We start from the raw sequence: 27,892 nt of genomic DNA, 5'->3' as shown, positions 1-27,892 counted from the left end.
CATCTTCCTGCTATGCTGTACTCATATGAAATGTTATTTGTTCGGATTCGACAATACAGTGCGATCTATTGGTCAAATATCACAAACTAGGGCATTTAGATGGACTTCTGGGAATCTGGTTAGTTTTAAGCGAAGACATCGTATCTAAAGGTACCCGCAGAGATGATCTTTACGCTGCTTTCTAAGAGTGGGCATCGCAAACAGTAAAAACGTCTTGATGCCCTGATTTGTGAGGAAACCTTCAGCACCTCTATAATCTATCTACCTACCATGGTCATATCCCGCAAGAGGGATGACAGACAGCAAGACAAACACATACAAAAAAAAGAAAATAAAAAGGGAAAAAATAGCAAAAAACACACACAAAAAATCTTTGGACAATGGCCAACCCAAATACCCAAACAAGTTAAGCACCTCCGCACCTAAGTCGGTCATGCTTTCGTCCCTCCAGATGAAACAGGACACAAGAAAGCCGTGTCACTCGGGTCAGGGCGACACAACACACTCTTCTGCCCAACAGCAGGGCCCGACGGCTTTCACTGGTTTACCCCTGCTGCATCATACAGATGCCCTGCCCATCCCTTAAGGCGTCCAAACATCCCACTATCAGGGATGTGATTGAGGTGAGGAGAAAAAGTGAAACCTAGCCGGAGGTTCGGGGGCCCAGGGCAGAGCCCAGTGGGGGGGGGGGGCACTGGGAGGCGATGCCCCCCCAAAGCTCCTGGGTTTTAAGCAATTTACCTGTCCAAAACCATGCTTAAATTAATATTTTAACATCTTTAGAAGATTTAAATAACAAAATAATTTGCCCACATACCTGATTTTTTTGTAAATACTGCAAGGTCAGTTCAAATGCAGTTCAGACCCTGCAGCTTGTGCAGATGTGGCCAATTTATGCAAGTTTTCTAACGGCCACCAGGGTGCGCCAGAGCAATAAAGGAAAGAGTGAGACAGTCAGATTTGTTTGCTACGCAAGTGAAAAAGTCGGAATTCCGACTATAGTCGGAAAAATCACATCCCTGCACTATCCTCTATAAGAATTCCTTTATATCGCATTATCACAAAGTTCACTCTACCGACAAATACATCTAATGTTCAAGTACAACCAAGTGTACAGAAACATTTTTATTTGATTGAATAAAAACAACAATCTAATTGTAAGAACAGAAATGAAGACCGGTACAGAAAGGGAAGAACCCGTCTGAAAATATCAATACACAAGAAATATTGAAATATTTAAAACAATTCCAAGGATCAAAAGCTTCTACCCATTTTGAACTCCAATGACAAAAAGGAGGGGGGTTTTTTTTGGACTCCAAATGTTTTTGGCCTGATTTAATCTACTTAAGCGCTCAGTTTCCACTGCGAGTGGGACTCTCGAGGACGACAGCGTTGCTGTTAAACTACAGGCGGCAGAAACGAAACATAAGAGCAGGGGGAGCGGAGGTATTTACAAGACGTATTCTAGCTCGTAGCGGATGTACATGTTCTTCTCGTCGTTGTCTACTTGTGGGTAGTGGGCGATGAGGGCATCCTGAGAGCCGATGTAAATGGAGTTGTAGATCTTCCAGTATACGTCGCGCACCTTCCGCGCTGGATGGAACAAACCCTGAGAACGCAAAAATGGGACACAAGTCAGTTCTGCCAGGTACGCATCACCTACACCGACATATGGCTCGTGGGCCAGACCCCGGCCTGGTGAATGACTTAAGCCCGCCCGTCATACATTTGAGTCCCGCATTTTACTAACTTTTTTTTTTTTTTAATGTACAGTGGCTTGCGAAACTATTTGGCCCCCTTGAACTTCGTGACCTTTTGCCACACATCAAAATTTAAAACTAATATCTCGAAAAGAATCAACAATAAGTGGGACACAATCATGAAGTGGAACACACTTTATTGGATATTTGAAACTTTTTTTACAAATAAAAAAACGAAAAATTGGGTGTGCAAAATTATTCTGCCCCTTTACTTTCAGTGCAGCAAACTCTGTCCAAAAGTTCACTGAGGATCTCTGAATGATTCAATGTTGATCTAAATGACCAACAACGATAAATGGAATCCGCCTCTGTGTAATCAACTTTCTATGAATGCACTTGCACTGTGATAGTCTCAGAAGTCTGTTTAAAGCGCAGAGAGCATCATGAAGAACAAGGAGCACACCAGGCAGGTCAGAGATACTGTTGTGGAAAAGTTTAAAGCTGGATTTGGATGCAAAAGCCCGCTATTGGCAGAGAGTGGTGTCAATCAAAAGTTCAGGACTAACAAATAATGAAGGTCATCAGCCGAGTCAGTTTATTTGTAAACGGGAATTATGGGGCTAAATACACAGCTAGCAACATCCATCTATGCAGAGCTTCTTTTCAGATTTTTTTTTCTCTGGCATTATTGTGTGTTTTGGAAATAATATTTCTTATGGTTAGATTCACTAGACTTTTGTAGATTTAAGGAGCCTACGGTCGCGTACATTCAACAGATATCATGATGACCAGGGGACGTAAATGGTGAGTTACTCCAGCTTTATAGTTTTCGGGTATCTTGTTTGGATTTTGAAATGGTTATATTTTGAATCCCAAGAGTTTAACTTTCCAATGATAGGTGAGTGGCATGACATATTTCAGTTACTGGCAACATCGTACTGACAGGTATTTTGGTTATCAAAAGTCCAGTCCTGGGAACAGAAAGTCTGGATCCGGCTGCAGTGCCAAACTACCTTTGATATCCCTCTCCCGCACTCAATGAATTTCAAGGTGCTCCTACCTGTAGGCAGTACTGCAGCATGCGGCAAGGTCCGATGGCGACCCTCAGGCCTTCCAGGGCACCCATGACAGCCTGGATGACGTGAGGCGAGGTCTCAAACACGTTGGGCCACACGTAGTTGAGCAGGTGGTTGAGGGAATCTTCGCAACCAAAACCGTAAACTCCCAGCGACATGTGTTGGACCACTGCGCTGGCGGTTTGCCTGTGGACCAGATCTCTGCAAGAAAATGAGAAGGGTCAATCAAACTGTTTTATTCCTCTGTATGTTTCAAGCAAAATTGTAATGAGGATAAGAATATCCTCAGGATCTTTAACCCAAATGTATATAAGGGTTTGTACACCAGGACTTTATAAGCCACTTTTTCTATTATTTCAGTGTAAAAACTGTATTCTACGGAGCCACAAATATATCAGCAATTTACATATGCAATTATTATTTTGGCGTGTGCATTTATCAAGACATGACTTATGGATCATGAGTGAATCACAAAAAAATTTGTTTTGAAGTCAAATCTATACCCATGTAGGAATTGGGTATAAATAAACATTTCACTCAGAAATTCGATTTGAGCATAAAGCTCTGCAGTGTGAACTTACCCATAGTTACTCCTGCCTGAGCTTTATTGCATTTCTTCAGACATTCAGAGCACTGGGCAGAAATCGCATCGCGCCATCAGCAGCCGCAGCTTGCTATGCTTTGTTTTAATCATGCAGTTGGTTCACTTAAGTACTAAGCCAGATGCTAGCAGACTATGTACACTTTTTAATGGCCAAATTCAAGCACTTTTGAATGACATTCATAGCCATTTTTCCAATTCTTCCAGTACCATAAAAAATTAATCGTGTGTAAATAATGTACTTTGCAGCGCTGCAAATATATATTGAATATTACATATGCGATTTTTAATCTTCCATGTGCAGTTATCAAAATTATTTTTAGATCTTGAGAAATCTGAAAATATATTGGTTTTTGAGACAAATGTCCATAATAAATGTTTAATCCTTTCACTAATACACATTTCACTGTAATGTTTGGGTGTGACATGCAACTGTCTCTTGGGCGCAACCTAAAGGGGGTGATGACGCCTTATATGACAAAGCCGTACAAACTAATGCCAGCTGCCGTTAATTACGAGGGGAAAAGAAATGCAATGGCAAAGCAAAACCACTAAAGAACAGAGTAGGCGTCATTTTTAAGCAGACTTAGTTGTGTGAAAACTAAACTAAACAATTTCAAGCATTCATAAGCACTTCACCCAATTGTCAAGCACTTTTCAATGCTTGAAAACATAAAAATTTCAAATGCCCCTACGAACACCGTTATATGTAGGTGGTAAGGAAATTCTCAATCCTCCCTTTAAACTGGGGTTACCTGTCCATAAGCGCGTCCTCGAGGAGTGGCGTCACGGCATAGATGTAATCCTTGCCCATCTCGCCGATGTACTCGAAAAGGAAGGAGAGAGATTTGAGCACGCCGTTCTGGACGTTCAGCTCGGGCACGCGGTACTCGTTCATAAGCGCTGGAAGTACGGTGAAGGGAGAACACGTTTCCGCCACGATGGCGATGGCCACCGTAGTGCAGACTCTGTTCTGACGCTCCTGCACTTTCAAGTTGTTGAGCAGAGTGGCCAAGACGTCGTGCGGGCTGCAAAGTGGGACGGCAAAAACATTTTTCTTTAAATGAATCATTCTGAAACACTCACCTGAACCTCTTTATTATTGGTGCTTGTGATATTAGAAATGAGAACCAGAACTTAACAATTAACTGCATGCCAGAAAAAATTAACACACAGCTGTTGAAGCCGTTTTCAGCATTAAGCGGAAGAACTCAGTCAAATCTAAAATAGTGCCTAGTCTTATACTGTCTTGGTCACCCACCCACGCGGGGGGCGGCAGCATAGCCTCTTTCATGTGCCTATGTGAGACTTAATAGTCATGAATGGTGAAACTGAATGTGCGCAAGAGGGATTTTAGATCGTAAAACAACAAGCAAAAATAAATCATAGCCACCTAGCAGCTCATCTCGAGTATATCTAATATCTGAGGGGCCTAACATAACAGTTCAGCAGGTTGAAGCATAACAGATTAAACGGAGGCCAAAAATGACAGTATGTGAGTGAAATACTCTGATGATTTGCAACTTTTTACAATCACGAAAATAAATAGTATTCTAAGTGGGATATTAAATTCATTAATCACAAATGATTATTGAAAACGTTTCAGTATAAAATGTAGATTAAGCGGTCGTAAAAATATGGCTCGCGGGTCAGGTGTGGCTTTTCCCATGAGTACGTCTGATTCGGAGATAAAATTCACTTTTTTTATGCATTTAGGCAGGGAGAGCAACTCCATGTTTATGCCACCAGTGGCAGAACGCTGTATCTGTTTAAATTTAAAGCTAGTTGAGAAGAAATGTCATTAGGATTTCTACAGTTCTCTCAAAGAGGTCAGAGTACACAATGGTACTGTGATTACTGTGATGTCTGCCTTCTACAATTTCTTGGATATTTTTGGAAGTGTATAGATTTTGCAAGTTATAAAAAAAAAAATCAAAATGATCAACGATGCGCTTGATGAATTCTAAGAATGTTTGTGGATTTAAAAGATGCCGAAATTCAAATACATAAAACAGAATGAAGGACAAATCCTGACACTAGATTCCCACGGTTAGAACTGTGTCCAAGTCACATAGCTGAAGATAAATACATCCGTATCATTCTCATTTACAGTATTTTGTGACATTTACGAAAAAACTGTATGCAACTTGTTTTGAAATTTATTTACAAAAAAAAAAAAAAAAGATGATCAAGAGGAACCTCAACAATTTAAATAACTGCGGGACGGACACAAATTTTACCCAGGATAATTGTTGATACAGGACAGATTCTGGCATTATTACTTTTTCATATATACTATGACATTATTAATAGTCACAGAAGGAGATAGAATACATTAGCTTTTGTCTGGAGAGCAAGTTTAGCAACGTTGGCTAGGTTCACACTGCAGGGAAATCTTTTTTTTTTTGCACACGCGCCACTTTTATAAGTCCGTCTGAACCCAGGCCACTTTCATATACGGTCTTAAACCCTATCTTTTTGAATGTGACTGCAGTGTTAACGATCGAGACGCATTCATGCGACCTGCAAGTCATTTGTAAGCGTTAAACGTCACTATTCTGCCTTCAACCCAGCCAGAGGAAGCAGATAAATAAACAATGGCGGAGGAAAACACGAAGTGTCATTAAATCACACACTAATGGAAGATGAACACTTGTTTATCTTGTATGTTTTAGCATTAGTTAACAATATTTACATTTAAATCCCACCACACAGACAGCATTCGATAAGGGAAAGCAAAGTTTAGGATTTAATAAATATTTGCTAGACAACACTCGGCTGTTTACAGCCACGAGGACTTCCTCGAACACGAGTGCATTGCGTGTGACATAATGTGGTCTCTTGTGACAGTCGTGGCGCGATTACACGGGAAGATCAAGTCGCATATAGTTGGTCATGTGAACGATCTCACAAAAACATTGAGTCTGACCCAAAAATGGTAATTGAGCAATAAGCCCTGCGGTGTGAATTTGGCCTTCGTTTAATTTGAGTCCTGAAATATATGCTGCGGCTCTCATTCAAAGAATGATAGAAAATAAAAAAATCTAAATATTTTGCTTTCATCGCTCTTTGAGTGAACAATGTTCTCGACCCATCTACATACTTGGTCCATTGGGTGAAAAATAAAAATCTGCTGACCAGTTAAGAATTTATTATTAAGATAATCAGAAATTTATATTCAAGAATGATATTTAGTATGCCAGTTCAGACACTAGTCCTATATTATTCCACCTTTACAAAAATTGTCTAACTCAGGGGTGCTCGATACATTGATCTCCATCTACCGGTAGACCGCAGAAGTAGTCATGGTAGATCACGGGTGCATTCAGTGCTTGGGTATTATTTCTTTGCTACATCGTTGACTTTGAAAACAAGACCGACTTGAATTGAGTCATGGTGTTGGAATGATTTACAGTTTGACTGTTGTTTTATTTTGATTAAAAAGTTTTCATCGAGAAATATCGTCAGAAATCAATTGCATGAATTAGGATTTTTTTTTTTAAATACGAACTGCCCTTGACTTTTCTTTCATTTGACTGTTTTTACTTAAGTTAAAGATTGTACAAATAATCACCAAAACCTACATAAATAGATACAGAATATTTTCTGCATTTTCTGTAGTGGTTGGATCATTATGACTTGCTCATTTTTAGAGTAGCTTGCATGATGAAAAGATGTGAGCACCCCTGGTATGACTCATTTCCCTTTAGCAAGGCACCTCATGCAAAACATAACTCACCCGATAGCCTTTGCGATGTAGCCAAAAGTATTGACAGTGGCTCTCCGAATGGCCTTTTTGTGAGCCTTGAGAAGCTCCAGCAACTCAAAACAAATCCTCATCCACTCTCTGGCAGACACATACTCGGCACCCCTGAAATGAATTCAAAAATATCAACAGATGAGATGTGTAACCATATTAGGGGCGCGGGTCACTTTCTGAGTGGGGAATGCAAACCTGTCAGCTATCCTGCCCACCAGGTCGATGCAATTCTCCTGCACTTTTTCGTGTCTGTTCTTCAAAATCGGAGTTAAACGAGGGAGCAGGTCTTTGATGGGGGGAGTCATCTTGTGCATACCTGCAAAGATGAAGAAGATGGCAAAGGCTTTTTGGTAAATTTCTACAATAACTGAAGGGAAGGGAGATGCTATGGTATGTAAAAGGCCAACTGTATGCGATACGGGATGACATACCAATAACATTTACAATGGCCTTCAGTGCTCCAAGGATGCTGCCAAGTACTTCAGGGTATTCTTCTCCTAAGTATTCATACAGCACCACACCCAAGTGACCCATCAGTTTTTCCTGCAGATGCAAATAAGAAAAAATAATTAGTTTTGGGGACGTGATCAAATTATGATCCGTTTTTTTCAACATACCTCCTGGCAAGTCTTCATGACGACTGCGGTTCGTGAGATGAGGTCAGCCGCCTGCTGACGAACTTTGGCCGACTTGTTGTTGAGACGCCACAGCACCGTACCGCATATCTGAGGCAGGTACGGCTTGACGCGCTTGCCGAGGGCGTTCACCACAGTCCCGAAGCCGTTCAGCATCACAGAATCCTGACAAGGGAATTTGATTTCATGAGTCATTTGTGTTTAAAAGTCAGGAAACCTTTAGCTGCAGTCATGCTCACCTCTGTTGTTTGCTCCTGGAAGGCGTACAGGATGCCGTCAATCAACTGCTCCTCCAGCTTGTGGTCGATATCGGCAGCACCCAGGTTGCCCATGATCTTTTCGATGGTCTCCATCACCATTTTTCGGTACTGCTCAGCCTCGTCTTTCAGGTCGTCGACGATGCGAGAGATGATTTCTGCGGCTCCCACTTTATTGGCCAGCTCCACTGTCGTGTCTACCAGCTGCATTGAGTATAAAAGATAAGTTAACTTATAAAGCTATTTGAGACAAGGAGCACCTCTGGATATTCCTGGTTATTTGTGAATTTGCTCATTTTTCATTGCCTTAGCAGCGGTCTTATAAAATCTATATATAAAATTACACACCCTTTTTGGGCAGGCATTAGTTTACATTCCTACAAACAAATGTAAAATTTTGAGTTTTGAACCGAACGCATCTTAACCAACCATCTAAATAAAGTCATTTCGCGCTTAGACTTTCGTCTTCAATGCATGAGGGATTTTTTTTTATCCGTAATTAACTTGACATTAAAAGAGCTGTTCAGAATTCTAAGCTTTTTAAACCGCAGACGCTTTCTTATGGTTTAAGTCACCATTGTAGCCTAATTTAATCTCCTTATGTTGAGCATGCAAGTAAGTGCATTTCATGGACACCCTTGAATAAACTATTCCTTTTTCATCATTTGGGGTTTGGTTTTGGCGTTTGGACTGTACTTGAAACAGGCATTTTCTATTACCATTTTCATGCTAACAAAAAACTGCAGCGTCGAGCATAAAGTCACTCTCCAACACTCTCCTTGAGCGTCTCTCTACTTAAAAGTTCAACATGCTTTGCAGCAATAAGTATTCCAGAGGATGGGAGTAATGTCCACAAGTACATTTATCATTTGTTTTTCGTTTTGTATTATTATTTGTATACACTAGAGTAGTTATGTATGGTTCTTGCTTTGCGAAAATTCACTTAACACGTGTGGTTATAAAAGATTCCACATGAAAATTTAGGGAATACTATGTAGAAACGAGGGTGATCTGAGTCAGCTGACATGTCTTTTAAGCTGTCCTTTCCCCCTAGCCTCCAGCTCTTCCCCACTGGGCTGCTAAATAAGGAATAAGTACTGTTTCATGGGTTTGCTTATGTAAGTGCTAACCTGTCTGTAGTTGCGCCGATCCAAAGCCATTCTGTGCTGCCAAAAGTGCTTGAAAAACGGGGGCAGAATCTCAGTCTTGATGTAGTTGGCCTCAACACCATCGGTACCACAGCATTGTTTCACCACCTACAATACGAGACAAGAAGAGCTGATAAGTACAAACGAAATTGCAAAAAATTGAGTTTGTCCACAAAGAGTCGCAGGGTTAAAACCAACAACGTCTCAGCTCTACTAGTTCTCATATTGGGAATTAATTTAGCGAATGATTAGTAAAATTTCAGTACAGTTTGTAATTCTCGCCACTTACCTTGAGCACAATCTTTTTCATTTCCTCATCAGGGGACTGAAACTCTCTGATAAGGATAAGCATGACTTCACGGGTGTAGTAATTGGCGTATTCAGCGTCCATCAATGGGATAAGGTAGCCAATGGCTTTGAGGAAGGCAGCTAAACCCTGGTGTCAAAAGAGGACATGCATCAGTATTCTTGACTTCAATCACAAATAATTTATTATTTAATAGTTTCGCCAGAGCAGCGTAGGTGGCCAATATACCACACCCAACAAATAAGAATCAACCCCAAGAAGATGAAAGCACATATAGGCTTTTTAGGGGGTGCCGATTGTGTGATTCTATGATAAAACTGTAGTGGACATTTACTCACTTTTCCTCTGTGCTGTCTGATACCCTTCCAGAGAGGCTTGAGCACAGAGTCAAAGGATTCAATACCATAGGGGGTGGCAGCCTCTGCCAACGCAGCAATGGCCAAAGCACTGATGGTCCTTACTTTCTGCTGCTCGTCTACCAGACCTGTACAAAAATAGCCAAAGCATTTGTCAGAGAAGAACAACAACATAGTGTGAACTACTCCGCTAACACGGATCCTTTTGAACACAACTAACCATGCTCAATAATCTCGACCAAGCTGCGCAAGTGTGGCAGGATGGCACAACCCATTAAGATGGCGATCTGCTGCACAATTTTGATGCCTGTGTGCCGGGCCTGCCATGACTTCTTGCTTTTACACACAGCTTTGAGGAAAGGCAGCAGCGAAGGGATGCCGAGAGCAGATGCAACCACAGCGAAGGCCCGGGCTGTGGTGTTTCTGACATACTCATCCATGTTATCGATGTCAGGACGCATGGTTGAGATCATGGTTGCCAATCCTGCCGCCTGGGAGAAACCACGAGGGATTAGAATAACTTTTTTTATATAAACTTTCACAAACAAACTCAGTTATAATTTACAAGGATCATTTAAAAATATTTAATCTTGCGTCAGTGAATATACCTGTATAATTTATTTAGTGTGCTGGATAACACTCTTTGTGTTTGTACTTAGAATTGAATAACAATCACAAAAGCAAATTATAATTCAAGAAGTTCATTTGTGTTTGAAATCTGTGGAGTGAGGAACAAAAGAAATACAAATTTTGCAGTTTTAGGTGTTCAATTGCAGATCGGACTGATAGTATGTTATAGTACAGCTCTGTTGTGTGGTTTAAGAAAAAATGAATTAGTGTGTTAATTGGACAATTGATAAACTGTAAACCATTTAGGCATCATAAATCAGTTGTAAAATTTGTGTCCGAATAAATGGAGAATTTGGATACTACATGATGTAATTGTGAAAAATAAGCCTGGTTCTTCAGAGTGGTACACTTTGTGATTAACAGATGTTTACAATCGTGTTAAATGTACCTTTTCTGTATCTTGCATAAACCTAAAAAAAAATATTAAATAATAAAAATGAATAGTAAAGTAATAGTGCTTTTTAGAAAGACTGCTTAAAGCTTACAGTGTACCAGGTCTGATTTAGGTACATGGATGTGTAGAAAGCTCGATTGTCACCAGCGGGTGCAGGGTGAGAACAGATGAGACATGAAAGTCAGATCTGTAAGATCTCATTGCTGGTTATCAATCTAGCGAACGACTAGCCCTGTGTTGACCACTTACAGATCAAACAGGCGAGAATGGTTCGCAGGAACCGAGAAAATGACTCAAAATATTTGACATTACCTTTGCCAAGTTGGAAATGATCTCTCTCCCTTCTACTCTGGCGTAGTAGTCCTCATCAATAAGCAAGGGCTCGATCACGACCAGGATCTAGAAACACATAAGTGGCAGTTATAACCTTTGGTACTATTTTATGAGAAAAAGAACCCAGGAAATTGTGTCTGAGCGCTACCTTGTGTACGTAAGGTCGGACAAGGTCGTCTAGTTTGTAGAGAATACGGTCGATAACTTTCACCAGCAAGTGGCGTTCTTGGTCCTCGAGTGTTGGAGACATGAGCAGTGGCAGGATCTGGTTGAACAAAGGACCTGCTCCAAACTCACGGGCTTTGTCTGTGATCTGACGCAGGGCAGCCTGCAAGAAAACAAGAAAATTTGCGTCAGGAGATGACAACGGACTTCCATCATATATAACATTACATATTCACGTTTCCCACATATTTTAAGAATGATCATCTGTACCAGGGTTCCTACAGCTTAAGGCAAGTTAAATGCAAGAAGTGTTATGACTTTCTTTTAATGCCTTTTGAAATAAAATTCAAGACTAAGTCGACCAAAAAAAAAATCAGTTAAAGCAATATATATATATATTTCTTGCACACAATACATTGTGCATTGCCCGCATTACCAGAAATAGCTTTAAGTCATGGCGAAATTCTCATTAAATATACACTTTCCCATGGTCCTAAGTAAACGTCTGAGATTGCTATGTGTATTGTGTATTAATACCAAAGTCTGCTCTAAAAGGCCCGACTGAAACCGCATCACCGTTTTGATAGTTCCGTTATTGTGGTCACGCCATGTTGCCACCAAAATAAATCAGTGTACAATAAAATAACTGTTTGGATTGTAACATTTTCTGAAACATTTTTGGATTGATCAAATTGTCAAGTACCAACCTTTCTCATTGGCGGGGTTCCGTTTTTAATCTTCAGCAGCAGTTTCATTATCTTTCTTTCTTTCTGTTCTTCGGGGCTCAATGTGGACTCATCCACCTCAACCTAGAAAACACACATTCAAGAAAATTCAAAAACTGATACGTGAAAAGTTAAAGAGGATGAAAGGAAAGGATTGTAAAATGTATTGGTCAACAAAATTCTTGTCTGGGATATGTAGCTTCTGTTGCCATGGTACCAACTCTTGGCTACAAAGATGGCACTATCAGATACATGGGGTGTCGTTCTTACCAGAAGTTTGTCAAAATACTGGATGTCATCAGGTTTGAGGAATGGGAGGTTTCCAGAGGGTTGGTCATTCATCTGTTTGGTGGTGCGGTCCTCCACTTGCATGTGGAAGCCAGTCATGCCACCGATGGGGGTGGGCGTTGCTGAAAGCTTGCGGGCCGGTGTGCGAATTGGCACATAGCCGGCTGGTGGAGGCAAAACCTGCATCAAAGGGAAAACGATGCAAATTTAGAATCTGTACTAAATCAGGTCGCACAGAGCAGATATTCGATCCCAGTCACTGCGCTTGATACGGCTGGTTTATGATTATCAGAAAGAATATGATTTAGCTGCAGAATTGAGTCCAGTTGCATGTGTTTTGCCACATGCAATTAAAGCTGCCATAATTGTGACTCTAGTACAAGAGTACTTTTCACTTGACCGAAACAGAGACTTGCAATTGCGTTCAACAACTATATTTTAATATGAATGAAACCGCATAAAACTCTTTCAAAAGAAAAAAAATCTAACTGGCACTACTACAAATACATGAAAAGTTAAAGATGATGACAGGAGAGGATCGCAAAATGTATCGATCAACAAATTTCTTGTCTGAGCTTCTGTTGCTCAGTGAACTTTTTAAAGCCATGGTACCAACTCTTGTCACATCATAACATTACAAAGATGGCACTATCAGACCTAAAGAATTATAATTCAAGTCATTTATAATTTATTTGTCTAATAAGGACTTGAAGAATAAAAAGGTCCGACTGACATTATTGTAAAGAGCATGCCTTCAAAAATAGAACGCAAGCAAAAAAAAAAATATTGATTTGAACATCACTATGTGATAAACTGGCGCCGCAGCAATATTATTTAAGATGAAAGTATTGTAAAGCTGTAGCGATAAGCTTACTTCTCACTTAAACATGTGAGAAATATGTTGCAAATACCTTGTATCCTTCAGGAAACATGGCATCAAGCTCGTCGTCAGTGAGAGGCCGGTTTCGCTCGTCGATCTCCCGCTCCCACCTCCATGCTTGCAGTTGCTCTGGAGTCATGCTCATCAGGTGACCTGTGATCACAGTGTAAGGGTGGGAAATTTAACAATGAATTATAACACCCATTTTGCATCGAAATGACTTTTTTCTGATTGACAAGTATTTCATACCCTGACGTCATCATCTATCCCATTGCAAGATCGAATGGGACTATTGGAAGGCACATACAAAGATGGCAATGTTTCAAGTGAACTGGGTTTTGAATATAAGGCTTATATAGTGTTCGATTGTATGTTACAGCCATCTTCAATAGCTTAATTTACAGAGAAACCTCAGTACTTCGCACTTCAGCGAACGCTGGGCCACTGCTTCGTGGAATTTTACCGTGCGATCTGTTTTGCATTCTGACTGGCTAAACAGAGGAAGACGCTATCTATCGCCAACAAAGTTGGACCTCTCCTCCTGCTAAACATAGCTACAGGTATTTGGCGCTTCCTAGTGGCTCCGTGGCGCTGTATCAAAAATGTTTGATGGTAAAAAAGTTATTTGGTTTCTGTAAGACAGAACCAGAAGGTAAATGTAGTTTTCAATAACGGCCAAATGATAGAGGCAAAGTACCATGTAAAGTCAAGTGGATTTTCCCCCCCCCCCCAGTTGTGCAATAAAAATACACATTTTTAAAATTACAATTTGTCAGTTATTTTTTTTCCTCTTTCTTCTTTGTTCTTTTATTTGCTAAACAAATATTTGTGTCTGTAAATTGAGTTTGTTCTTGAGTAATAAATAGAGGTTTCTACTGTTCAACAGGCGGTTAGGACACTCCATTAACTGTGATAACCAAGGGATTACTGTACTTATTTAATACACTAGTGGAAGAAAATAGAGTTTAAATACAATGCTTCAATACCAGGTGTTGGGGTAGCCATGTTCATGGCAGGGGTCCCAATTGGGGTCTTCCCAGGGGTCAGCAGTGGCGTTGAGGAGCCCATCTGACTAGCAGGTGTTTCATCCCATCGAGACTTCCTTTTGCTGGCTCCTGGAGTTGGCGTCTCCCCCACGGACTCATCTCCCCTGTCTGTACGTGGTGTTTCGGCCCAGCCGCTCCCGTGTCCGGGTGTCTCCCTCTCAGTCTTTGGCGTTTCATCCCAGCGGTTCTTCCGGACACTTCCCGTGGCTCCGCCGTGGCCAGGTGTGGCGTGACCTGGTGTGTCTCCTCTCCCAGGCGTGGCCGCGCCAGCGGGCGTGTGGCTTGGGGTAGGGTCCCACATGCGTGAACTGGGTGTGGCCCCGGGGGTCTCACTGCCTTTGGGCCGGCCTGGGGTTTCATCCCATCTGCTGTTTGAGGGTGTGTGTGCTGGAGTATGTCCCGGCGTCTGAAAAGCACCAAAGACATTGTAAATTTAACAAATTTCCATTAATCATTTTTATATGCTACAACACTGGTCGGCAACCTTTTCTGTACCAAGGACCAGTTTCGTGCCCAACTATACTATTGAGTCTTGGTCCAATAATAACTTAAGTATGAATAACAAAAAAATAATAACACCACTGATGTCAAACTTAGTTTGGTTAGTTTGGGTTGGGATCGCGACTTTTTCTCAGGTGGGTCGATCAGTAAAAGAAAGTCAATTCCAAATTTTTAGCTTGGTCTTTCATTATTATGATTTATCATTTAGCCTACATTAGTATTACTGTCATCATGGAGGACAGGGGATCTTTTCTAAACACTTCACATTTACATAGCTGCCAACACTACTGCTTTGTGCCTCTTAAAATGCTTACCGATTTTTCAAATTTAAGAAATAATATTGATTTTACTGTACAGTCGCCTGATTTTTAAGAGAGACAGTCTTTGTAGGTTAAAAAAAAGCAACAATCACATTGGATTTTAATTTAGGTTAAAGCTTGCCATTTCCGGTTTTAAACAACATGTTATTAACCACTTTTTAAAGTCAAAATATTGGCATGTACGCATTTATTGACAATGGGGAAAAAATATATTTATATTTGGATGTGTTTATTGGTTTATTTTACCAGTTGAATGCGTTTTACACTTGAAGCAACTCACCACCCTATACAAAACAACAATGCCCTCTGACAGCCAGAGAGAGCATTTGGTTTGCCTTTACTTTAAATATTAATTTTGATAGAAATGACCCAGACTCGAATAATTTTTTACATAATTATTCATGGCGGGCCGCATGTTTGGCAGGCCTGCACTAGAGCAGAAGGAATCTACATAGCATAGGAAAAGGCATTCGATTTGTACTCCTCATGACACTATTTATACTCATTGTACTACTAAGTACAAAGTGGTTTAGGCCGATTTCCCTCCAATAATGCCTTGTTACAAAGTTGTACAACGAGGTTCAGGAAGTAAAAATTGTGTGATGAGAAAAAAATCTTACGCTGTTTCGTTTGACAGTCTCTATACTAATGCCGTAATGGTTACGTTTTGGCCCTTTCACCGCCGCAATCTGGGGTTGGTTCCTGTTGCATCCAATGTTGAGCAAATGAGACTAGCAATGTTTGTCGACTGATCAATCATTGCTCAATTATGGAGATATAATACTGTAAAACCTCTAACAGGCACTCAAACGCTTTTTTTTGTTTTTTTTTTTTTTTTGGGGGGGGGGGGGGGGGGTTTTAAGAAAAATAGTATGTATATGAATAAATAAGCTTAGTAAAGGGTAAAGCTAATTTATTTTCTTTCTGTGTGCCCCACAACCTAACCACTCAGTGGCCCAGTGGTTGCCGACCACTGTGCCAAAACACACCTCTACATTGGCATCAGCCTGGTCCCAGCTGGACATCTTTTTTGGGGTAGAATTAGTAGGAGTTTGGTCAGCAGTCTGGTCCCAACGGCGCTTGCGTTTAGCAGCGGCAGCGGCGGCGGCAGCAGCAGCAGCTTGGCTGGCAGAAGACCCATTGACAGCTTTCAGGTCACCTGATTTGGCCTTTTCGGCAAGCTGGAGACGTATCTCTCTCTGGGCACAGAAAAACAAACATTAGCTGACATTTATAGCAACATCATTATTGCATGAGGAACATTTTTTTTTTCATACTTCTTCCTTGGACAGGTTCTGCTCTCTCATGACGTCCACATATGACCTGACTTGGAGCTTGGGGTCTGGGGTTTTGCCTCCTGCGCGAAAGAGCACCAACAAGAACAAAGGACACACATTAGTGCATATTCTTGGGACCTGGTTATAATATTTACACAAAGCACAAACACAGCCAGCTAACACTGACTCTTTATAAATTATGTTCCTGTTTTAAAAACAGTTAACTCACAGAATAAACTACTGAATTACACTGATATATAAAATGTTTACCCTCTCTTACGTAGACATAGCATCGTTTTAAAAACAAGAAAAAAACAATACAAAAAAAAACAAGCATATAACATGGAGAACAGCTTAAATTTGTGGTTCTTTATTTATGTGGCTAAAGCCATCACTGATGCAGAGGGGGTCCTGGGCTGTGCTCTTCAGAATACGTACACTTTCAGTGCCAAGGGTCCTTCTGCAGTCAGACTTCAACCGGCAGAAAAGCAGCCTAGAAAATTTTTCTTTACCATTAGTAACACTTTGGAAAAGGGTTTGAACTCACACATAAAAGCATACCACCTGTCTTGCATTGTTTTGTTACATTAGAAAAAAAAGAAGAAAACCAGAGTCTCTTCTTGGGGGACAACCATAAAAAAAGTATTTTGATGTCAAATAAAATCAGAACTTGTTTTTCAAGTCGATCTTGAATTTGCATTTAAATTTAGAAGCCAGTTGACCCTGACCAAAATTGAAAAGTGTACAGTTCTCTCAGTGTCCCCCATAACCTACACAGGATGAGTTGCTGCGCCCTTAACAGAGTGCAGTACAGGACTGGCAAAGCAGTACTGCTGTAGGAGAGAAATTAAGGACAGTTAGTATGGGCCTTTGGTATTGTGGCACACATTTTTGCTTTGAGAACATATTTCTATTTTACAGAGAGCCCTGTAAAATAAAAATATATTTTTGAAAGACAATGTTTGTACACAGAGCGCTCTTTGCTCCCTCTACTAGCAGGCTTAGTAAGGCTCATCTTGTTGGGAATGTGAAAACTATTGAAACAACCCCACTTGCCTTTCCCAAAATTTAGCCTTTGTTTTTTGCTTGTATGTTGCGACTAGGGATGGGCATAATCGATTAAAAGTCGACCTATGTATATGTTTTTTTAAGGAATTATATTCATTCATTTATCTGGCGTGCAAACAGTCAATACCAAGTCTTTATTTTATTTATTTTTACAAGTATCGATACACATTATACAGCAAAACAACAGCACGAACAAATGCACGTAAAATGATAAAAATGAATTTACCAATGGGCACTGTGAATAAATTGTTGGCCACTTCACATTTCATTCATTTAAGATTCCGATGATAAACAGCCCTTCTCTTCCATAGTCCTCGCAAATAAAATATGAAAATTGGGTTTTTTTTCAGTCTTGCTCCTGCAAATCCAGTTAACCGGTTGGCTTAGGCTGGTTCGGGCTTTAATAGCCGTGGGCCGGGGTCGGATTTTGTAGGCCCGATCTTACCACTACCAACGATGTAAAAAATAATTATTGAAAAAAAATAACTCATATTTTTCATCAAAAATAACTGGCATAATGCCCACTCCTAGTGGCGACATAGAGTGAAGTCACCAAATTAATCAGATGCGCTGTTTCCCATTATCCAGATACAATATGAGAATGTTCCCTCTTCCTGAACAGTTGCCAATCCAGTTACAATGCCCTGCATTACTGAGCGCCTGTCAGGTGGAAAAAGCTGTTGGCTGATATTCACAGGCTGCTGCCCCGTGGGCACAAATTTGTACAATTATCTTGGGAAATCGCACATGATTGTTAACCCTTCGACCCACACACCTTTCTGTTACCAACATTTTGTAAGGAAAAATTCAGATTTGGCCATTCTAGTGCCGAATATCGTCTCCCACTCGAAGGAAAAATAATCCTATTAAGTTAATTAAATTTAATATGTGAAACAAGCATCTAAAATCAGAAAAAACAGGGATTTTAAAGATGACTGCATTTTCAAGACAAGGTTTGAGTAAAGAGAAAGCATTGCTGGGAGGTAAGCAACTGCATTGTGGTCGAAGGGTTGAATAGCTACCACACAGAAAAATACAGACAAAAGATGTTGTACAGTAAAAAGGACCGTCATAATGCTAAAGACAAAATTTACCGTCTGCAAAGGGGTCGAGACGCTCTGGCGAGATAATCATCTGCATGCGCCGTGCTTTGTACTCGTCCTCACGTTCTGCAATCTTCTGTGGACGATGCTCCGCAAAAGGATCATACTGCAAGAGTAAAATACAGGACATTGAAACAACCAAATTAGAAAATTGTATTTAATTACTGAAATTATTTGAGAGAATTAAACACACAGGAATGAAAACACATTTCTTAGTAGTCTTCGGAAATGTGCTGAAACTATCAAGAATGCCCGATTGATACTTTTTCCCTTAGTACTATACTCAACTCTTCAGGACTCATTAAAACCAAAACAATGTACTCGTAGTACTTTGACACATGAAAGCTCCTCCCTGATCAGAATGTTAAATATTCCACATTATTTTTCAATTAATTAAAACATTGCTAATTTTTGAAAATTACTGCTTATTAGACTATAATAGAAATTATTTTATAGACTAATAGAATACAACCAGTTCTATAAAAGAGATGATATAAATTATACAAGTACCAGCAGACGGTATGAACATGGCACCAGAAGCGCAATGAACTGTCATAACCGGCCAAAATACATATTTAAAGAAAATTAAAGATCAGGACCTCATAGTTTCCACATTTTATTTTTGTTAATGCTCATGTTCCACGATTTCTATGGTCAACTTGAAAGTGCTACAGTCATGGGGTACTACAAACAAACTAAGCTATTCCTAGAGGACATTGTCTTGTACCAATTACACGTGCTACAATTGCACTGCTCAAGGTCCATTTCTTATGACATACCTGTTCATCTGACTGAGGAATGGCATTGAGAATAGCCACTGGAGCATGGTACCCCTGCTTTTTCTGACCCAGGAGACTTGTCGCAGTTTCCTCTTCGTCATCCTTTGCAGGAAGAAAAAGGGAACATCAGGTTAAACATATGGTGAATAAACAGCATAATAGTACTGGGAAACAAAAATGATTAGCAGTTGGACAATTAACCATGTGCCTAGCAAATACAGTGGTACCTCTACATACGAGCTTAATTCGTTGCAGGATTTCGCTCGTAGCTTGAATTGCGCGAGTTAGCATATTTTCCCAATATGAAGTAATAAAAACAAATGTCTGTTCCCGTCCTCCCTAAAGCATCCAAGTCAACCCTAAATAGCTGTAAAACACCTCCCTGATCACTAAAACACAAATAGTAATTTAACATAAAAATACAGATAAATAAGATGTTAACAAAATAAAATGAGTTTTTAATGAGCACTTAACAATAAGGGAACCGCCATAACAAAGGTGTGCGCGGGGTGCGGAGGAAGGGGCGGGGTTGGAAGAAAGAGTGAAGAAGATTGCATCATTTTCAACTTACATTTTCTCCACGGATTACATTAAATGTTTGATAATTTCAAATTGTGTACGCTGTCTTGAGAACACCAATGGCGTCATACCCCCGCACACCTGATGTTTTCAGCTGCAGTTTTCCTCTCCCCCCCAATTTGCCGATGTCATGCGGTTTCAGATCCTGTGACCATTCAAAATAGCTACTACCACAGAATCACAGTGATTACAAAGAAAAAACATGTGGTATGATTTAAATGTTATCATAGTTAACTCCAAAAGATTGTGCTGTTGCTTTAAAAATGAGCGCCACTGATGGTCTGGGGTAGTATTAACAACTTTTAGGAGATGATGCTGAAATCCTGTTTGGAGTAACGATAATGGTTCCTTGAGCTACACAATAAAATGAAAGTGTTCATCTTCCATAAATCAATAAATTGATGACAGCACATTTCTGCGCTGAAAAGCTGATAAGGTCTGTGTCGCTTAAAATGAGAGTCCTAAATTTAACAGTGCCAGTGCTCGTCATCGGTTGTCGCAGCATTTACTTGTCATCGTATCTCGAGAATTAAAGGAAAATTTGGCTGATGATGACCCCTCTGAGTTTAGTATTCAGAGTGCATGCGTCAAGTCGCCGTTTTCCTCTGTACCCCGCACATTTAAAGGATTGGGCAAACGTGCGCCAAAATGTAAAAAAAATGTTTGATACTCTATGTACTTGGCGCCACCTCGTTTTCTTTCAAAAAGTGCCCCCGGAAGCAAAATGCAAATCGCCAGTGGAGTCGCATGCGGGTGGCGCCAGGCGTGTGCTGGGCTTGAGTTGTACACAAACAGCTTGATGAACCTACATTACGTACAGGTTTCTCAATTTCAAGTTTCTCTGAAAGCCATCATGTCAACAAAAAGCTCTGGACCCATAAACGCTCCATTAGGCAGAGGAAGAGTCTTTGTATTGCCGATAAAGTTGGACTTCTTAAAATGATTTAGGAAAGTAAAAGCAGTTTATGCCACATTTGTAACTACCCAGTAACATCCACATGATTGCACCAAAAAAATCATCTGGAGTAAGGATGGTGTCCTAAGATTATTTTCAAAGCTCTAGTGCAATGGTTCCCTCCCAGATCTTTCCACTGCCCCAGTGCAACATAGCAGTGTATTTCAATCAGAGTGCCGCAAGACCTCGTGTCGTGTGCCACAGGAAATTTTTATCATTTAAAAAAACAATGCTATTTTATACCATCTCTTATTTAATGCATATATCAGTCGAGTGACCAACATTCTTCAGTAGATGGCAGCAGATCACTTTTTTCTTTTCTGAACTAATGATCCGTCTATTAAATTATATATATTGATTTTGTTCGTCAAAACTATTGAAGATTGTAATGAGGAAAAAAAATCGTAAAATCCATCAAACTAAAATAGTTGTTCATATTATTCCTAATTCTAATTTATACTTTCTTATTTTACACACAAAAAAAGAAAAAAGTTAGACTGTAGTAAAGTTAAATTTTGTTCTACTGGTTTTCCCCTTTTTGAGTATGATTTTTATTTCTTGTTTCTAGAAAAATGAGATCAAATATAGCAAAACTGGAAAAACGACACGTTAGAAAGATGGTAAAATCCCTATTGGTGTGTGAGTGAATGGGTAAGTGTGAAGCACATTGTAAAGCGCTTTGAGAAGTCTTCATTGACTTGAAAAGTGCTATATAAATGCAGACCATTTACCATTTAAAATACCAATGACAGATTTAATTTTAACCAAAATAAATAACCTGTATTACACATCCAGAGCCACATGTACCCCGAATTATAAGAAAAACGCTGTACCGTCAATTTACGCAACATAATGAATAAAGTTTTTGTTTTTTAAAAGAACGAAGAGGAAACTGTTGCTGGGAGTTAATTTCGAACATTTTCGCCAACAGCTGTGCCAAGAGATCTTTTACTGAAAAAAAAGTGTGCCTTGGCTCAAAATGGTTGAAAACACTGCAATACCGTCTACCAGCAAGATCACTTTAAAAAACAACATTCAATCGTACAGAAGTTATTTGTTTGGAAAAAAAAAACTGCAAAGTACATTACTTTTATTTGTTAAAAAAAATACTTGAGGATTTAAATACAGATCTATTGCTTTAAACACTGAATTTTACCATTGTACGTGTGCAGTTACCATTCAGTGCTTAGAGGACTGTTTGGGACTTATATAGCCACAGTTCCATTCGTAACTTCCGTTTGTGTTTTGGTTTCGATATATAACAGAGTATTTGATAAACAAACAGATAAATGTTTCTACTTTGCAGGGTTTGACCATCTCGTGTCATTTTTTGAACGTAATCCACGTTAAAAAACAAGGTATTACTGTACTGTAACTTAAAATTCATGTACATGCAACTTTTTGATCATTTATTCTTTAATTTGAGAAGTTTGCATGTGCAAACTGGAACCGGCTGATGCTTAGGGTGAGCAGTCTTAAGTAATAGCCTGAGACCTTCCTTCGTATAGCAAGCAAGCTTTTTGTTGCAAATAAAACTCTTGCGTTTAGGGGTGCATGTGTGAAGAAGTAAAACTGTACGTCAAATATTCTAAGTGGACACTTGTAAGGAGGCAGCACGGCGGCGCAGTGGGTAGCGCATGTGTAACGGGTGTAATAATAATTTTTGTTTTATTGAAATTACTGCTGAAATATGTGTATAGTTTTTGGTAAATGTCCTGCAATGATGAGTCCAACAGTGCTATCTGCTGGTATGGGGTGGGGTTTGGTTTTGGCTTCTGACATGTGACCGGGAGGCGGGGTTTGTTGGCAGTCTTACAATAGAGAGAACTGCAATGAGATCAAAGAGATCAAAGCCAACAGAAAAGCTAATGTTGTGGCTCATCCATTTGCAGAAACTGTAATAATAATAACCTCATCATCCAGTCCAGCGTGAATGTGGATCTTTGGTGGGACACGTACACCGCGGTTACACATGTGCGGCACAGTTCATGTCTTGGGAACCTACTGCGTGGGTTCAAATCCAGCTCCAGACTTCCTGTGTGGAGTTTGTATGTTCTCCCCGTGCTTGCGTGGGTTTCCTCCGGGCACTCCGGTTTCCTCCCACATTCCAAAAACATGCATTTCAGGTGAATTGGCTGGTCCAAATTTTCCCTAGGTGTGAATGAGCGAGTGAGTTGTCTGTCCCTGTGTGCCCTGTGATTGGCTGGCAACCAGTTCAGGGTGTCCCCTGCCCGATGATTGCTGGGATGGGCTCCAGCACCCCCGCGACCCTACTGAGGATAAGCGGTGTAGCTAATGAGATGAGAGATGAGACTTGTAAGGAGGAAAAAATCTTACTTCTTCTTGTTCGTTTGCAGCAATGGAAGTGACATAGCCGGCAAAACGGCTGTCGCTTCCTCCATAGATTTCCTGATCATAAAACCCTGTTGAAACAAGGCCGACTCCTTGCTCATCTCCTTCCTCGACGAGATTAGCTTTCATCCCCTGGATCTCCAGGATCTGGGCCTCAATATCTGCAAAAAAATATACACGTTTACTTTTTTTTTTTTTTACTGAATAAAAAAATGTGGCATCAAATAGTCCATCTTTTAAGTCACTCCAAATGTGTTGCGGGGACAATCTTAGTGTTCCGTTAACCTCAATGCTAAAGCTAGCCAAAATCACCTTCAAAATATCGAAAATATATTTTATTTGAAACTACTCGAGATGAACACAAACATTTTATTTCATAACGTCGGTGTATTCACAGCAAAAAGAACAAATAGTAAAAGATGTGAACAGTGGGCGAGCAAAAAGGCTAACAAGGGAGCAACCAGCGCCATTATCTAAATCCGACCGCGTTGCGTATATCCCGGCCTGACGCTTTTCACGTTCAAAACAGGTAAAACAACTCAATTTACGTGCTACACTTGAGAGAAAATCGACCAAATAAACCTTTAGTAACACACAATTAATGGGTATCAAAAAATAAATGCGAATATATTCCTTTTTTTTAACATTTACCGTCGTGTGTTTTGGCGATCTTCGCCATTTTGGAGATGGTCGTTCACGTCTGTAACAGGAAGTTAGTCAAGTTGTAGAAGACAGCTTGATACTTCCGTTTATTGTATATTCTTCAAAATAAAACAACCTCGGCTGGGTTACTTGGGCGAGATGGTCTTATGTTGCGAGCAATGTTCCCTGTCATTTTCCACGGGTCTGAGTGTAACCGCGGTGTACGTGTCCCACCAAAGATCCACATTCACGCTGGACTGGATGATGAGGTTTTTATTACTACAGTTTCTGCAAATGGATGAGTCACAACATTAGCTTTTCTGTTGGCTTTGATCTCTTTGATCTCATTGCAGTTCTCTTTCTTGTAAGACTGCCAACAAAGCATATCAAAGAGCTTTCTTTTCACTTTACAGAAAATACATTTTTACATCTTTACATTTTAACAAGATACTTTTAACAAGAGATCGTATAGTGGATTTTTAACGTTTACAATGGATTCAACATATTTTTCTTTCGTCTGAATTTTAACCAACATCATCCTTTTTTAATGTATATGAAAAAATAGAAATAAAAACAATAATGAGTGTAAAAACGGGTACAAGTTACCTGCAAATGGATGAGTCACAACATTAGCTTTTCTGTTGGCTTTGATCTCTTTGATCTCTACAAGGGGAATTCATAATTTAGTAAAACAGAAACAAAACAAAAATTAACCTAAACAGCTTGACAATATCAATCACATTACTGTGCATGTTGAGAGATTTGTCAGCTGGGGTCATAATGTTTAAAATTAACTTATTTTGTGGAGCACCAAAAGATTTGTCTTACCATTGCAGTTCTCTCTCTTGTAAGACTGCCAACAAACCCCGCCTCCCGGTCACATGTCAGAAGCCAAAACCAAACCCCACCCCATACCAGCAGATAGCACTGTTGGACTCATCATTGCAGGACATTTACCAAAAACTATACACATATTTCAGCAGGAATTTCAATAAAACAAAAGTTATTATTACACCCGTTACATGAGCATATACACAAAGTCGGTGAGCAACGCTTGAAACAACAGTGAGCAACAGCAATCCCAAGTGTGGCAACTAAGTCATTATCAAACATGTCCAAAACTTGACATCAAGTTATATTTTGCTGAGTTTCCGGCAATGCAAAAAAAATAGTCGGTTGCACGATACACAACTGTATTTAATCACATTTTTTAGTGAAAGTACAATGTTGGCAACAAGATTGACTTGGTATAATTGGAAATTTTAATGCAACAGAAACTTTTTCTTCTTTTTCCCTGTTTTTTTCTCTTTTTTTTAAATTCCTTTAAAAAAAATCTCATTGTGTTTATTTTTTCCTAGCTGTTACTTTTTTCTTTTTGTTTTCTATTTACCTTATTTCCTTTGTTTCTTTCTTTTCTTTTTTTCTGGCTTTTTTCTGATTTTTTCCTTCTTTTTTCTCTTCCTTTTGTTTCTTTTTTTCTCAGCTTTTCACTCCTTTTTCATTTTGGTATTTTTTTGTTTTTTGTTCTATTCCCCCTTCCTTTAAGTCATTGTGTGCATAATTTTACATAATATTTGGTCGTATAGGGATGAAAGAAGCAAAAACAACCTGAAGAGCCGTTTAGGACCCGAAAGAGCCGGTTCCTTTTAGTGAGCCGAGCCGAAGAAGCCGGTTCTCGAAAAACTGCGCTGGATAGATTTTCTTGTGCACTGAGAATGTGCGGGCAGTGCTCGATTGCGCACGCGCACGCGCACAGTTTAGAGGGAACACTCAAAACACTCCGAAACCCTCAATGAACCCTGGATACAACACTGATGGTGCGTCCCGGTTGCATCCAGGATATGTTTCTGTCAAGTTCACACAATGCTCTGAAAGATGTGAAAATATCCCCATCTATCCCAGTCCTGCTTTGAATTTGTATATAACTTTGGTCTTCGTAATGCTGTCTGTTCCCCAGTGTCTCCTTTCACAGATCCCTGAGCCCATCACAGAACAGGTGCATTCAAACTGAGACTTAATGCACTCTTCTTGTCATTGTTAGTTACTTAGGTCACTGGTTCTCAACTGGTCAGACTTAAGGACCCACCATTCCAACATAATGACAAGCTGCAAACCATCCATCCATCCATTAGCTGCACCGCTTATCCTCAGTAGGGTTGCGGGGGTGCTGGAGCCCATCCCAGCTATCTTCGGTCAGTGGGCAGGGGGACACCCTCAACTGCCAGTCGCAGGGCACACAGGGACAGACAATTCGCTCGCTCATTCACACCTAGGGACAATTTTGACCGGCCAATTATCCTGACATGCATGTTTGTGGAAAGCGGGGGGAAACCGGAGTGTCATGATTACTGATGCGAGGCACCTGAGTCTATTCTTTGGCGCCAACTGCTTCAAACGCTGATTGGCTGCTTGTCTCTTTTTAAACCCCCGTCTTCCTGTCTGCCTTTGTCAGTCCGTCTGCAAACCTCACCCCACGCTAGGCAAGCCCTTTCTACCCTGACTCTATCCTGTCCTGATTCCTGTTTGATTCCCAGCTCCGACCCCTTTTCTGAACTCGATTACGTTTCTGCTCCACCGTCCCGGCCATCGACCTGTTCTTCCCCCCGCTCTCGACACTGCCTTCGCTCGCCACGAAAGTGCCACTTCTGCGTTCCGAGCGATCTGCTACCCTTGACCGACGATCACTCGATTGTGGGTGCAAGCCTTTTCCTCTTTCGAAATAAAGCTGAGAAAAAAAACAAATGCAAGTGGGTCCTGTCTCTGTTTCTGGTCTCTGACACGGAGTGCCCGGAGGAAACCCACGCAAGCACAGGGAGAACATGAAAACTGCGCAGAAAGGCTGGTAGCTGGATTTGAATCCATGACCTCAGAAATATGTTGCGCACGCCCTAACCATTGCGAAGCTGCAACGCAAATCGAGAAAAAAATATCTACTTCTCGGTTTATCCAAACATAGGATTGTGCAGTTTCAAGCAGATGTAGAATCTATTCCCATATTTCCCAAAAACAAAACCAAAATGACTTGTATTTGTGAGAGCTGTTACGTAGTGTCACGGTTGCCCTGGCGCCCAATTGGCCCCGCCCGTGTGGTGCCAGCTGCGGCTTGTTAACAAATTGACTTTCTGACTATTTTAAGCTCAGCGCTGTCACGCTTCCTTGGTCAGTCCGTCAATGAACTTCTGCCCCGCAATATGTGGGTTTCGACTCGGTCCTGTTCCTGTTGGTATTTCTTGTACGGTGTTATTCCAGTTTATTTTGTCCTGTTTAATCGGTTTTCAGTTTAGTTTCCGTCTATTTTTGTCCTGTTTATAATTTTCTCCAGTTTTCGTTTCCGTCTAGTTTGTCCTGTTTATTTTTGTTATCCTGATTCATTATCTATCTGTCCCGTCCTGTCCGGTATCGACTCCATTTGTCTGATATCAACTCTGGCAATTGGAATCGATCTCGTCGGTCTCTGGCTTCCTGTCTTTCCACGCCAGACCGCTGCCTAACGTGCATGACTCCCCATTTCCCGTAAAATAAAAGGCTTGTGTGAGAACGTCACGTGTTTGGATCCTGATCCTTTTCTGGTTCTTGACACGTAGCCGCCACAGAAGTGTTTGCGTCTGGTAAGCTTTCTCTCCTGGCTTTGATCTCTTTGATCTCCGGCAAAACTAACATCAAATGTGACAGAAACAAAATGAAAATAAATCCAAACAGCTTGCCAACATCATTTTTGCCGTTCCATGTGTTCCGTTAATTTAGTCATTTGATTCATATTTAGTTTCTTTTGTCTTTTCTTAGCATATTTGGTATTGGAGTAAGCCAAAAGTAATTGAAAGTAATCCAGTTAAAGTAACCCTACCCAACCCTGCCTTTAACAATCCATGGAGCACCTGGTGGTTTTGTCAATTGAAGTTGTATTCTATTTTAAACAGTGTTTTATTCCACTTATACTTAAAAATAGCTTTGTGTGATCTCAGCCTTGAGTACATATCTTTAGAAGGGTGTTGAAACCGCATTTCCTTTGGAATGT

General features: G+C 40.3%; 1 protein-coding gene across 2 annotated transcripts; it reads right to left on the bottom strand.

The window, feature by feature from the left end:
* Positions 1-1,110: 1,110 nt before the first annotated feature.
* On the bottom strand, positions 1,111-24,053 carry sf3b1 (splicing factor 3b, subunit 1). 2 transcript variants are annotated; one of them, XM_088352359.1, is made up of 24 exons: positions 23,887-24,053; positions 23,221-23,396; positions 19,350-19,451; positions 18,562-18,676; positions 16,400-16,479; positions 16,112-16,321; positions 14,242-14,707; positions 13,287-13,408; positions 12,358-12,555; positions 12,070-12,171; positions 11,346-11,525; positions 11,177-11,263; positions 10,061-10,331; positions 9,823-9,968; positions 9,467-9,613; positions 9,160-9,285; positions 8,012-8,233; positions 7,755-7,937; positions 7,569-7,680; positions 7,333-7,453; positions 7,117-7,248; positions 4,133-4,405; positions 2,761-2,977; positions 1,111-1,609 (listed from the first exon to the last, which is right to left on the bottom strand). In XM_088352359.1, the coding sequence occupies exons 1-24, from the start codon at positions 23,912-23,914 to the stop codon at positions 1,451-1,453; spliced, it is 3,975 nt and encodes a 1,324-aa protein (XP_088208485.1). In that variant the 5' UTR covers positions 23,915-24,053; the 3' UTR covers positions 1,111-1,450. The 2 variants fall into 2 exon arrangements, with proteins under 2 accessions (XP_088208485.1, XP_088208486.1); XM_088352360.1 differs by lacking the exons at positions 23,221-23,396; positions 23,887-24,053 and having other exon boundaries at positions 16,838-18,676; positions 19,350-19,392.
* Between the last annotated feature and the right edge of the window lie 3,839 nt (positions 24,054-27,892).

The sequence above is a fragment of the Urocampus carinirostris genome, chromosome 14, assembly GCF_059441175.1.
Source record: "Urocampus carinirostris isolate Australia breed hairy pipefish chromosome 14, RoL_Ucar_1.0, whole genome shotgun sequence".
In the NCBI taxonomy this organism is placed as follows: domain Eukaryota; kingdom Metazoa; phylum Chordata; class Actinopteri; order Syngnathiformes; family Syngnathidae; genus Urocampus; species Urocampus carinirostris.
The sequence above is the reverse complement of the archived record's forward strand: the minus strand, read 5'-3'. Positions and strand labels throughout refer to the sequence as shown.

Excerpts from the sequence above, each read along its gene's own strand:
- sf3b1 (XM_088352359.1), bottom strand. The coding sequence starts at position 23,914 with ATGGCGAAGATCGCCAAAACACACGACG. Across the intron at positions 12,556-13,286 it reads TGTTTCCTGAAGGATACAAG|GTTTTGCCTCCACCAGCCGG; the intron begins GTATTTGCAACA and ends CCTTTGATGCAG. Across the intron at positions 9,969-10,060 it reads GGTCGAGATTATTGAGCATG|GTCTGGTAGACGAGCAGCAG; the intron begins GTTAGTTGTGTT and ends ATTTTTGTACAG.